This window comes from Triturus cristatus, chromosome 4_1 (assembly GCF_964204655.1).
Source record: "Triturus cristatus chromosome 4_1, aTriCri1.1, whole genome shotgun sequence".
Lineage (NCBI taxonomy): Eukaryota > Metazoa > Chordata > Amphibia > Caudata > Salamandridae > Triturus > Triturus cristatus.
The window spans coordinates 932,434,966-932,448,318 of record NC_140585.1 but is presented as its reverse complement, the minus strand read 5'-3'; the positions used below and the strand labels follow the sequence as shown (position 1 = coordinate 932,448,318).

The following is a 13,353-nucleotide window of genomic DNA, read 5'->3' as shown; positions in this document are numbered from 1 at the left end:
TTTTATCATGGATAAACAGTAGAGATGAATGTCTGAAGTTCACATGTACATCGGACAAGACAAAATTGGACTTCTTAGACATTACCATCTACTTTGAGAGCGACACCCTCCACACAAAAACCTTTTACAAACCCACAGCAAGAAACTGCATTCTCTCCTACAACAGCTTTCATCCTCGCCCCCTTAGAGATAATCTGCCATATAGCCACTTCTTACGCCGTAATTGTAGCACCCTAAAGGACTACAAAGAACAAGCCCTAGAGTTGGGGAATAAATTGGAGATGAGAGATGACCCAAAACAAATCATCAGAAAATGCCAAAAACTAGCTCGGAATCAGCCTAGAGAGAGCCTTCTAGAGACAATACCACGAGAAACACCATCAGATCTATTACCCTGTGTAACCACATATAAAATATCAACAAATACAGTTAAGAAGATCATAAACAGAAACTGGAGGATCCTTATGTCTAATATTCTACAATGGCCAACACCGAGATTTGCCAATTAAAGAACACGAAATATAAAAGATCAACTAGTGCAACACCAGTAACCAATAAGAAAGCATCATCACAGCATGGAATTTGAATCCCATAGTGGGACACTACCCATGTGGATCCTGCACGGTGTGCAAATTGACAAAAGTCACCAAGAAATTACAACTCTTACCTAATTTAACTTGGACATTACGCCAACATGCGAACTGCAATACCACCCATGTAGTATATATGATAACATGTCCATGTGAATACAAGTACATAGGAATGACATGCTGTAAAGTAAAACTACGCATAGGTGAACACTAGAGCAATGTAAACTGCAAAAAAGCCACTACGAAGATGAGCAAGCACTATATCGAGAACAACCACTCAGCAGATGATCTCAAATGGGTAGTTTTGGAGACATTATACACGAGAAGCTCAAATGCCGAACGAGTCCTTTTTGAAAAAGAACAACGTTGGATCCATCGTTTGAAAACTGACAGTGAAGGACTGAACAATAATATTCCTTGGCACACATTATTGTAGCTACTTCACATAAGGCCACTTTGACCCGGAGTCCAACCTCAACAACAACCGAGGATACACTAGGAAAGAAACACCAATTTGTGGATTTATCATGAGTCCACACTGACCATCAAACGAATACTTGACTCAATGGCACCAAAATGATGATCAATAACAAAAACCCCCTGTTTTTTCATTTGTTATCTTTTACCTAAAACATTGGAGTCAAACAGAAAGCTAAAGTTCAATTTTCGATACAACAGATTTACTTAGGAAGTGACAGTAATTGTGAGGTATCACTGTTTCCACATTTTAAGCCAGCAATGGACACTTGCTAAAACAATTAAACAAAATGAAACGTGATCCATTTCTTACATTTCTTACATTTCCATCACGGATATTTCACAATCACTGAAAGAGAACCCTTGAATAAAAAGAAATGGTCAAAATCGTCTTTTTTCTTAAACTGTGCCAACCAACAGAGACACATTCGTCTTTTTATCATGTTGACATCAGTATCGACGCGGCCTCGCGTTTACCGGGATGCCGTTTTCAGAGACCGAACAAGTCGTTATTGCATGAAGATCGGTAAGCCATTTCAACTCGCACACGAGGCATGGAACTTTCCGGTAAGATAGATGACACTAAAACCTTTTACTCTTACAGAAATAGAGTCTTTCATCGCTCTATGGCACCTCTATTAAGCCAGAACACTACAGTAATAAGGTAAACATCATTGCGGGTTAGTCCGTTTCTCACCCCAAATACCGCTAATAACGTAAGATAAATATACACCTTAGCCAACCGCCTACCTACATGAAATCCACACTGTGCAGATAATCATACGTGTTGGTTAACTAACTTTGACCTTTTTGTGTAAAAATAAGAGTGTATAATTTTAATGCTTAATCTGTAATTTTACATCTATTCACCATCTCGATAGACTAAAAAACACCTGTCTATACTTTTCACTTTCTTCCTTATAACGGCGCCACCATTTGAACTGCCACACTCGCATGAACTAATTAAGCTCGCTAAGTTTTTTAAGATTCTCATTATGGAATCTCTGACTCAATACAGTCAAGCCCACCGAAGGCACTCAAGAAAGTAACTGTAACAGCAATCCTTCTGCACACAATAGGACAGAACAGTCATTACTTTAGAAATCATAGGGAAGACTGCAAAGAATTACCACTATAGTATTTTATCTCTTTTAGTTTCAGATACAAAAGATCTGACTATGAAAAACAAAAGTGGCAAGTTATCCACTCTATTTAGGAGCCACAATGAGCCCCTAAGAACACCCGGTCCTGACGAAAGCCTTGAGACTATACAAGAAGGCTGAAACATGTTGACCTACTAGTGCGGTAGACTAGTAACTGGGTCTACAGACGCACCAACTAATCGTTTTAATTTCTCACATCACTACTTTTTCAAATTACATTTTTTTCTTGTACTCGTGATGTAGGGAATTTTAACTTTACTGCACTTGAGCACTTGCACGCCCTCTTTTAATTTCTGGACGCTACTGGTAAATCAGTTGGTCTACCTCCAGGCGAGGACAGCATGTACTATCTAAAAACCCTATGATGATGCTGTAACAGTACACCCAGGCGGAGAGTCAAGATATACCGCCAGTTGCCTAAGTATGTATATGAGGGTTTTTATACGGTCCCAACACGACTTAGACCCTGATTTCACACGACAAGTGATCCATTCTCCCCCTCCCTGATTAATTGTACTAGCCATTAGAAGCCGAATGGATCACAGCTTCTTATTCCCCCCACTCTGATTGTTGCGTGCATCTAGGAACATCAATCAGCTTTCTGCACCCCTTTCTTAGGTTCTTCTCTTTGTTCTATCCTTAGCCCAGCGGCGCTCTGCTCTTGGCATGGTTAAAGGTTATTTATAGGCCATTTCAGCATTTTTGCAGTTGCTGGATCAACCTTCTTTGTTCAAGTTGCGCGTTGTGGTTAAGTTCCTCTAAGCTTCTGAAAAATTGCCCTCTTCGGTTGTTGACCATCAAGACTGCTTTTCTAGTGGCCATTACATCGGCCAGGATGGCCAGCGAATTTAAGGCACTCTCGGCACACCCTCTCTACAACATCTTTCATCCGGACAAGCTGGTACTCCGGACACATGCCTCCTTCCTTCCTTCTAATGGTTGTGACTCCTTTCCATGTAGGCCAGAACATCACCTGCCCTACCTTCTATTCTCCGCCTCACTTTTCCAAAGAGGAGGAGTGACTCCACTGCCTGGACCCAAAAAGAGTGTTGTTCAACCTTGATCGCATAAAAGAGTTCTGGGTGCCCAATCAACTATTTGTGGGATACATAGGAGCCAAGAGTGAAGGCTGTGCAGAAATGGGTCATCTCAAGGTGGATAGTACTGTGCATCAAGATCTGCTATGCACTGGCCAAGATGCCACTCCCTGAGGGCTTGCATGCTCATTCCACCAGGGCCAAGGTTGCAACCACTGCATTGGCTGCGGAGTCCCTGTCTTGGACATTTGTCGGCAGCTACTTGAGCCTCTCTGCAGATGTTTGGTTAGCACTGCTGCCTGGACAGTCAGGTCCATCGTGATGGACACTTTGCCTGTTCGGTCCTGCTATGGTTTAAATCTGATTTACAGACCCACCTCCGTGCAGGTGTTACTTTGCTATCTATTCAAAGGTAAGGAATCTGCTGCTAGAAGTCTCTATCAAGTAAAGAAGTTACCTACCTTTGGTAACAGCTTATCTGGTAGAGACTATATCTAGCCGCAGATTCCTTACCAGCCCTCCCATCCTCCCTGCTCTACGTGCTGATTACAGTGTCAGCCTTCTAACAGCCTTCGAATTGCACAACAGATGTCAGTCTTTATTATGGCTCCACACTCCAGTCGTAAAAAAACACTAAATTAACTGATGACAGCCTGCCACCACGAACGACACCACTTACTGCTGGGCTGGGGTACTGCCTGAATACTTCAGAATTCAGGCTAACGCCTGAGGAATATTCTAAGGTAAAGAATCTGTGGCTAAATAGAGTCTATACCAGAGAAGGCATTACTGAAGATAAGTAACTTGTTTGTTATCTATAGAGTGCCATCAGCAAGTAAAATATGTGGGATCATGCGTTGCTTCTCGTTTATATTTGGTGTGTTTGTCTGCATTCTTCTGTCATGCAGGGCTGATTACCATATCTTCTTTTTCTTTTCCAGAGACATTGTCTTCCTCCACCAGCAATAACGAGGTGTCTTCCCTACCTGTGATGACTACTGAACATATGATAAAGGTAATTACTATATAAGACCGGAATGAGATATCTCATAGTTGTTTTCAGTGGAACTACAAGGATTCCTGTGCTGTACTTCTGTAATAGGAAATATTGTTTTGGGTATATTTTAGCTGAATAAAGTTAGGCTTTATTTTTCTAAAATAGCTCTTTCTGGCAAAGCACCATATTTCAAACGTTTGCTAGGCATCTATAGCTTGCAAGAATAAGAAGGAAGATCTCAGTCACTTTGTGACATGTCTCTGTTTACTCGGGTATAGAAACTATAAATAATTGCCCAATGTTTCTGACAAGCGTTTTAGTCCAGAATCTCAAGGACTGAGGACAAAAATATGACCTGGGCTTTGTGTTATTATTATCGAAAATACTTACTTGAAATTCATCAAACATTTGTGTTCCTTTTGACAGTGATAACAAGTCTTTGAGTCTGACTGAGGCCCACTTCTATTACTGCTCTTACTGTGGGAAGGTGCACAACATTGAGCATGTGGCGTATTAGAGGAGTCTTCTTGTCCTTTTTGGGCCTTACTCAGAATGGTTGCAAATTTTCTCCCATAGGGTTATTCCAATAGACCGATGGGGTATATTATCAAAATATGTGGATTCCAAAAATGTACTCATTCAGAAATTCTGAACAAGTAAACCATGCAGAAATGTGCACTTCTAATGGAAACTTCTAACTACAGATTCCCTACCTTTAGAATGTCCTCAGGTGCCAGACTGGATCCAGAAGGGTTTTCAGCATAGCCACTTCTACCGGTATATGGTGGCATACAGCTCCCTGTTTCCGTCGTTCTGCCTCGGAAGTGATGGTTAGGGCTTCGTGTAAGAGCCATCCAAATGCACTGACATCAGGTCATTTCTTTCCACACCCGGGTACGAGTATCCGGAGTTCGCTCTTAACTTTTCCTTGCAAAATTATTTTCCAGTGTGGAAGGAAAAATACCCCCTTATAAAAATACAGGGTTTAAACATTGTAGGGGCTGGTGCAAGCAGATGTGCATAACCAATCCCCACAAAGTGTGTCTCTGGTATTTGGGTTCAGGTCAAGACTCCAAGCCATTTGACCTTATGCAACCAAAGGTGATCTGCAATCATGAAGCCACTGAGCATGCCATATGCTCCAGGAAGCCTTACTCCTGTTCGAAGTCTAGAGCACGGACTTGTTTGCTCTCTCGGAGCCGCTCAAGTGACAGGTCTTCGTTGAGCTCCAAGTCTTCGGGTGAGTGGGGTCCAAGAAGAAGCATAAGTAGGCCAAGCAGGGCTCATCCCAGTCTTGTGAATCTGCTTCTGAGGCCATCAAGGGGCCCCTCAGTCCTGCTGTCAGTCCCCTGCCTAAGAGCCGATTCCACAGTTGATCCCGAATCACCCTGAATTTCTGGGACCGTCAGCGAGGTCGCAACAAATTGAGTCTTTCAAGGAATGCAAATCTTTGACATCTTGCCAGCTTCCTCTGGTGTGCTTTTGTGCACAGATCTGTGGAAGTCTCCAGTTAGGTTACCATCCTCAAATCTGTCTTTGGTTCAGTCTATTACTCCTGGACCCATTTCGGATTCAGCTGTGATTTCGGAGCTAACTCCATGACCAGCACCACGATCCACGCTGGTTTCTGCCAAGTTAACTCCAGCCCCGTACTCTGCAGGTGCCGCAGGAGGACACTGATCCTATTGTCCTTTCAGACTCTGAACCGCATCCATCTCGACCTAGACAGAGGTCACATAACGTATCTGTTCCAACTTGCCTACTCCCAGTTCATTCTGATTCTGACAAAATACCACCTTTACCTAGGAGCCGCCATATAGCGCTCCGGGAAACTTTTGGGTCAGACTCTTACCAAAGTCAGCTAGTTTTTGTTGACCCAGGAGATGATGGGAATAAATTCCCCCCACAGTAGATTATGACATTACAGTTCCTTTCTTGGAAGGTCGCCTTCCTTGTTGCTGTTACTTCCCTAAGGCTTGTTAGCGAGCAGCAGGCTCTCATTTTAGGTGAGCCTTTCTTCCACGTCTACAATGATAGAGTTGTCCCGGTCCAACCCCAAGTTTCTTCTAAGGGTGGCATCCCCTTTTCACCTCCATTGAACCATACACCTTTGTGTCTTTTTTCCTCAACTAGACTTTGTAGCAGAAAGGGCCCTTCACACTGTTGATATCAAATATGCCCTCATGTACGTCATTGACAGGACCAAACCTTTCTGCAAGATTCTTTTACTTTTGCAAAACCTAATAAAATCCATTCTTTGTCAAAGGCGGCATAGCCACTTGGATGGTCAAATGCTTCCAAACCTGCTACATTAAGGCCAAAAGTACTTTGCTTGTCCAGCCTAGGCCGCAACCATGTGTAAGAAAGAGGCAGCTATGCCCTTCCTTTAATATCCTTATAACTTATATTTGTTAGACAGCTGCGTGGTCCATTCCCCATGCTTATACCAAATATTACTGTGTTGTTGTCTTAGCACGGAAACAAGGTAGAGCTGACCAAACTCTTTTAAGAACTTTGTTTTAATCCACTGCTTAAGGGAGTACTGCTATACAGTCTATGCAGAGCATGTGCATCTGTTGCCACACATGCTACAAATGAAATATGTTACCCTGTAAACATCTGTTCATAGTATGTAATGCTGTAGATTCACGTGCTCCCACCCCCCTCCCTGGCAGTCACTGTTTGTTGCAGATGTACACTTGTTTGGATCTACATATTAAACTATCCGTATATAACTTCTTACATGGGCATAAACCTGTCTTAGCTCCTGCTCTATGCTTACCTGCTGTTTGCAAAAAAGAATCTAATAATGGAACCGGTGTCCATGTGCATTCTTCGAAGTCAAACAAGTTGCTAATGTCTGACCCCAGCACTACACACTAAAAACAGATGCTTGAAAGTAAGTAACCTATTCATTTTCACTATGGAGTAACCCCTTCCCTTCATAGGAATAACTGTTTGTGTGTTTCTAAAGTGGGAAACTGTCTGCCATCATAGGTGCACTCTGTTCTTTAACGATTTAACTAATTCTGATTTGGTACATTATTCCGTGGATTCGTGAATAGCTTAAGTTTGCAAAATCTGCAGTTTGCAGCTTGTCCAAAATCTTTGTGAACCTGACCCTTACTGCTTAATACAATCTCACAAATATTAGTTGGGTTTATCACTGTTGATTGTGTATTGGTCTTATTTTTTTTAACAGTTAAATCCATAATTTGCACATCTGGACTGAAAAACGGCTACCTCCTATTGATGTTTTATGGAAAGCAGGAATTAACAGTATTGCAGCCTTTATATATCTGAGGTTTCTCCTTTGATTGTATAGTTTGCGTTTCAGTAGTAAGACACTACTTCCAGCCCATGGATTGCTCAGTGTGCAATGTAGAGGCATTTGAATGATAGCCTTCTAGCCACTCCCAAGTAATGTTGTGTTTTGAGAGCTTTTCTATCTACATTGTTCTGTACTGTTTGTAGTTGGCAATTGAATTTATTTTTATTCAGATTGATTTAGAATCAGTTTGCCTAGTCCACTCTTGATATCACCAGAGCCAGAAATTCCTGTACCTTATGTGAGAGCCCTAGGTAGGGCTAAATGCATAAAAGGATTCTCATAGTGTAGAACAGGTCCCTAGTTATTTTATTGATTTGGTATTGAAGAGAGAGATTTAAGACCATTATTACTTCAAGCGTTTTCACTTTGTTCACAGTGATAGGTGGTTCCCCCATTTCCTGGGGCCACGAGAATATGCAATGTAGTTTTACTGTGATCCACATGTGAGTATTGCTGTTTTGGAGAAGTTTATTGCGTTTTTTATAAGCAATTTTTTATTGGCTTCAAATACAAAAGTGTCACATTATTGTCAGTATTTATAGTCCTTATTTATAGAATTTATTTGGAGTATTTCTATAGCAAGGGCCAAGTCACAAGGGCAGCAGAGAGTTTAACATATAACTAAGTAGCCTCTGACTATTATATAAAGCATAGTGAAGGGGGAGGACAATCTGAAGAGCATTCATATTTACTTGTATACTGATTTTCTAGCATTCATTGTTCAACATCTAATACGCATTCACTGAGTTGAATATTTGACCTGTGATGGTTGTTTGAGTTTTTAAATGATCACCTGTTCATTGTGCAATAGAGTGACTTAGAAAGCTTGTCTTACAGATTGAAATAATGGGATCATGCTAGAAGTGCAGACTTACAAAAATAAATATACTTGATTTCCTCTTTTTTGTTTCCGCTCGTAACAGGCTGGAGAAGTAATTTTTCCACTCTCCCCTGTCTTCAACGTTACACAGGTGGTAGCTATGCTCATCAGTAAAAATGACCTTGCGTAGTTCCTCTGATACAGACCCAGGAAAGAAACAGCAAGTAACTGCTACTGTGTGCTTCCTGAAGTTGGAACAGAAGCATTGTTTGACTGTCCAGTATAGCAAGTACAGAAACCCAATAGAGAGACCCTCTTTGTGTCATAGAGCAACATATAATACAAAGGTATTTAAATGGTACAGTTGTTTAGGGTGGGGCAACGCCGATTTAACCTTTTGTTAGACGATGCTGATAAAAGTTTCTCTGTCTTAAGAGCTAATAGGAAATGGCATACCGGGATACATGATTTAGTGTATAACTGTAGAAATATAATATCTATTTAGGTAGGGAATTAGATCCATTACGTAGGGATGCGTGATGAAAATAAGTGTAGTGTAGTTCACATTCAGTAATCATTCGTCTGTTCTCTGAGTTGTTGAATATTATGGTAGTTCTTACTTCATTTGTACAAGATTAGTATATAATAAATGTGCTCATTGTAAATACCGGTATCTGTGTTGTGTGAGGGCTGGAAGAACCCTGCTAGTTTTCGTTTTCTCTTAAAAGGTCTCTGTTTCTTTTTGGGGCTTAGACAATGTACTGGGTGTGATCCTAATAATTTTAGGAAACACAGAACCTTGACAATGGCCATATTGTTCTCAAGTCTCCAAGGATTTCAGAGCTTCTCTGCAAGAAAGTAAGATTTTGCAGAAGTGATTTTTGAGGAGAACAAAACTTTCTTCATTCCTAAGAAAAAGGAAGTGGCCACCATTTGAACACCAACATTTGTTTGGCTGTTTCTGCCTCAGCATGCTCACTTTGATTTTGAGCAAGACATTTGTTACTACCCACTTCCCATATATCAGACACCAGGAACAGAAGAATAAGAGGACACTGTGTGGCAGGTTCATAGGATTTATGAGATGGATGTGCAAGATGGCAAACCAGTAAAGCCATACCATGTTGGACCTCTCCACCTAATGACACTTTAAGTATACAATGTAGTGAAGGTAAGTGCTACACAGAAACACCAAGTCCCACTTCAGATTGAAGAGGATGATGTCCACCTTGAAACATACTCAAAAGCCAAAGGAGCAATCAGTATTGCCCCTATTAAAGACTATGCTCATACGCTCTGTAAATAATTTGAAAGACCCTTTTATCTTGATACCTTGGATTGGAAAAACATCTGCTTTTCACCCGGGACCGAGTGCGACAAGACATGCTTGATGTATATAAAGCCAGAAAAAGTGGTTTCATGCTTGGCATTTGAGATACCACACCCAAAAAGTAGACCATGAAAACGTACTCAGCGGAGAAGCGGGTAGCTCCTGGGGCAGAAATGCAGTGGCCTATTGCCAACTTGCAAGTGCTGTTACCATGTAGGATTGACACCAGTGAGAGGAGATGGAGGGGCTGTGTAGATCACACGTATTTAGTGCGCTCAAGATCTTAGATTTGTAAAAAACGGGGCCGGCTGTCTCTGTTTATGTACAATACGTCCTTCATCCGACTCAGAGAGTGAATGCCAGAGCTGTCAAGGTAGCACAACTGCTCCTGATTTACGGAATTGTACATGTATTGAGGCAGCCAACCCCGTTCTTTACTCATCTAAGATTTTCTCCAACTCCATTTCCACAGGTAACGAGGTCGCCGGCGTCGGAGGGCTCTTCATCGCCTGAAGGTTCTCCGGCTCCTGGTATGTCTCCGACGCCCAGGGAGTTGTCTCTAGGCCGTGTGGCTTCACGTGTGCGGGCGCCGTCTCCGTCTTCGCAGGCTCCAGTTCTGCCTCAGGTGGTTCTTGTTCAGGAAGGTACGGATCCGTATCCTCCTTTTCCTGGCTCAGACCCTACGCATTTTCTTAATGCGATGTTTGGCATGTTTGCCAGGGCCTCTACTCCATCTGGTGCGCCTTCAGGCCCCGTGGGTCCTTTGGCCTATAATTTGGGTGTGCCTCACCAATATGCTCAAGCACCCTTTGTGCCATTTTTGCCGTCAACTCCGGCTTGGCATTTTCTGGCGTCGAGGTCTTCCACTCCTCGGACTCCTTCTGCTGTTGAGTCGGCGCCGAGTTTGAGGGCTTACAGGAGGCTAGTCGGTTGGATACCTCTCCTGAGTATGATCTCTCGTCTCCAAAGGCTGGAGTATTGCAAGACATTGCTCCTTATCATGTGGTAATAAGGAAGGCAGCTGAGTTGCTTGATCTGCAACTTCCTTCAGCGGCGGTAAAATCTAATATCCTGACTGAGGTTCCTTCTTAAAAAAAATTTATTTAAAAAAAAAAATATTTATTGAAAAATTCTTGGCATGTATACAATATGGTCATAGCGTTGCATATATAATCAATGACGCACAGTGCAAGAAAAAAGGAAAAAAAAATCAATATCTCAGTTCCCCCATACAGTTAGTTAGTCCTCAGGAGTACCGCGTTAACCAACATTGTCAACACCATCCTCACGGCTCTCCGGCGACACACATATCTCCCCCCAGAAGGTGTTCAATGGCCCCCATATTTGTGACCACTTTTTCGGGCATCCCCTGGAGGCGTAGATAGGTGTTTCTGTCGCCATACACCAGTCCATATCTTTGACCTAGTCAGCCACACACGGTGGGTTTGAAGCCTTCAACAATCTGGCGATATTTTGTTTGGCCACCATATAACCCAAAGTGACCCAGGTCCTTTCTTTGGCCGTGAGGACAGTGGGGTCCCATATATTCAACAAAATCAGTTTGATGCTGCACTATATCTGCTGCCCCAATACGTCCGCCATTGTGAGTACTACCCCCTCCCAGAATTTTTGGATAATCACACATTCCCAGAGTGTATGGATGAAGGCACCCCCTTGCCCACAATTTTACGCGCAGCCACTGTCTTGGGCGTAGCCCATACGGACCAACAAGGAACCGGACAGATACGTCCTATGGAGGATCTTTAGCTGGACCAATCGGAGTCTAGAGGAGATGGCAACTTCACGGGGAGAAGCCACTGCAGCCCGCCATTCCTCATCATCCAAGCCAGCAATGTTATGATCCCATTAATCGGATTAGGGGATCAGTCATGTTGTTAAGAAGCTTTTTATATATGAGAGATATGGCTTTTTCTGGCAAATCACCATCTAAAATCTTGTCCTCCAGAGGGGTGCAAACGGGGAGGGTCGTACCTTTAGGGAGAACTGCATGCAAAGCGTGTCTAGTTTGGAAATAGCAGTACTGCTCAGAGTTGGCCATTTCGAATTCCTGATGTAATTGGGAGAAGGGTATGACATTCCCGGATTTCCAGAGTTCCCCGATTCGGTATATATAATGATAATATTCCATTTGTCGAAACCCAAGGAGCGCGACAGCCGACCCAGCTGGTCACAGTGCCAAAGCGGCTTAGCTTGAGTGAGCCTGCCCTCCCAGCCCAAGCTTTTAGTGGCGTCTTTCCATACTTGCACGGCATGTTTGGTCGGGCCAGTCTAGGGGATTTTCGTAGATTTCATGTACAACGCGCCCTCAAACTCATCCCCGGCGAGAAGCCAACAATCGATTTGAAACGCCGGGTCGTTATGCCATCTATATGTGCATTGGTTAATAGCAGCAAGCTGTGAGGTCCAGTAGTATCTTTTCATGTCTGGGAGTCCAATGCCCCCATCAAACCATCCCAATATGAGTTTGTGTGGCAATGCAGGGGGTTTGCCCTACCACACCGTGCCCTCCAGTTGTTTGAAGTATGATGCCGCGACCGGAAGAGGCGTATTTTGTAGTGCATACAATAGACGGGGAAGGGACATCATCTTGAATAGGGCCGCATGTCCGAGGAGGGTCAAGGGGAGCGATTTCCAGTGTAGGACGTCGAATTTAAGATGTGCGAGTGGCGGCCGAAGATTATTATCATAAAAGCGCAACAGGTCCTTGGACACCCAGATTCCCAAATATTTAAAGCTGTCCGCATCCTCAGTCAGTTGGCAGTCCCTGGGAAGACGAGGTCGCCGCCCACTAAGAACGTAGCACATCGATTTGGACCAGTTGATCACATAGCCGGCGAACATGCCAAAAATATTAAATATATCCATCGCCACGTTAAGAGACGCTGCCGAGGAGGCAAGCTACAACAGGATATCATCAGCATACAATGATATGCGATCCTCCCACCCATGTGTCCATTTAAGGCCCCTAATGGCTGGGTCCTGACGGATCCATGCTGCCAGAGGTTCGAAGGCTAAGGCAAAGAGGAGAGGCGACAGGGGGTAACCCTGCCTGGTTCCCCGACCAAGAGAAAAGACAGGGGATTTCCGGCTGTTAACAACCACTTGCCCCAACGGTTGACAGTATAAGAGGCGCACCCAATTAATTCTGAGCTGGTGTTGCACATTCTCCGAGTCACACGCGTTCCAGGTCTAAGATTTCCTCCTCTAAGCGTGTCCTCTCTTTGCGGTGACCAGCGATTTGTCCCAAAACTACCCCCCGTACGACAGTCTTATGGGCTTCCCAGAGTGAAACTGATGAGCTGACCGATCCCAGGTTTTCCTGGAAGTACAATTCAGATTCAGTCAGAACCTTATCCCTGATTGAGGGGGTCGTGAGATACCACGAGTTTAGCGGCGCCACACGGCCAACCGAGGGCTCCCCCACCTCTAGCCTATACAGAACAGGAGAGTGGTCTGAGATTCCCCTGGCCAAATGTCGAATTTCTTTGACTGTGTGAAGATGGTGTGTGAGCGTGAGTACATAGTCTATGCTTGACATGGTGCCATGGGGACCCGAAAGATGAGTGTACTGGAGCTCTGCGGGGTGC

At 43.5% G+C, this 13,353-nt stretch overlaps 1 protein-coding gene across 2 annotated transcripts in view; it reads left to right on the top strand.

Moving 5' to 3' along the window:
* GOLGB1 (golgin B1) overlaps positions 1-13,353 on the top strand; it is a 315,045-nt gene that overhangs the window by 121,449 nt on the left and 180,243 nt on the right. For both annotated transcript variants that reach the window (XM_085653794.1, XM_085653791.1), the window contains one exon: positions 4,209-4,282. In XM_085653794.1, the coding sequence (XP_085509920.1) occupies positions 4,209-4,282 (74 nt within the window). The remainder of the gene's footprint in view (positions 1-4,208; positions 4,283-13,353) is intronic.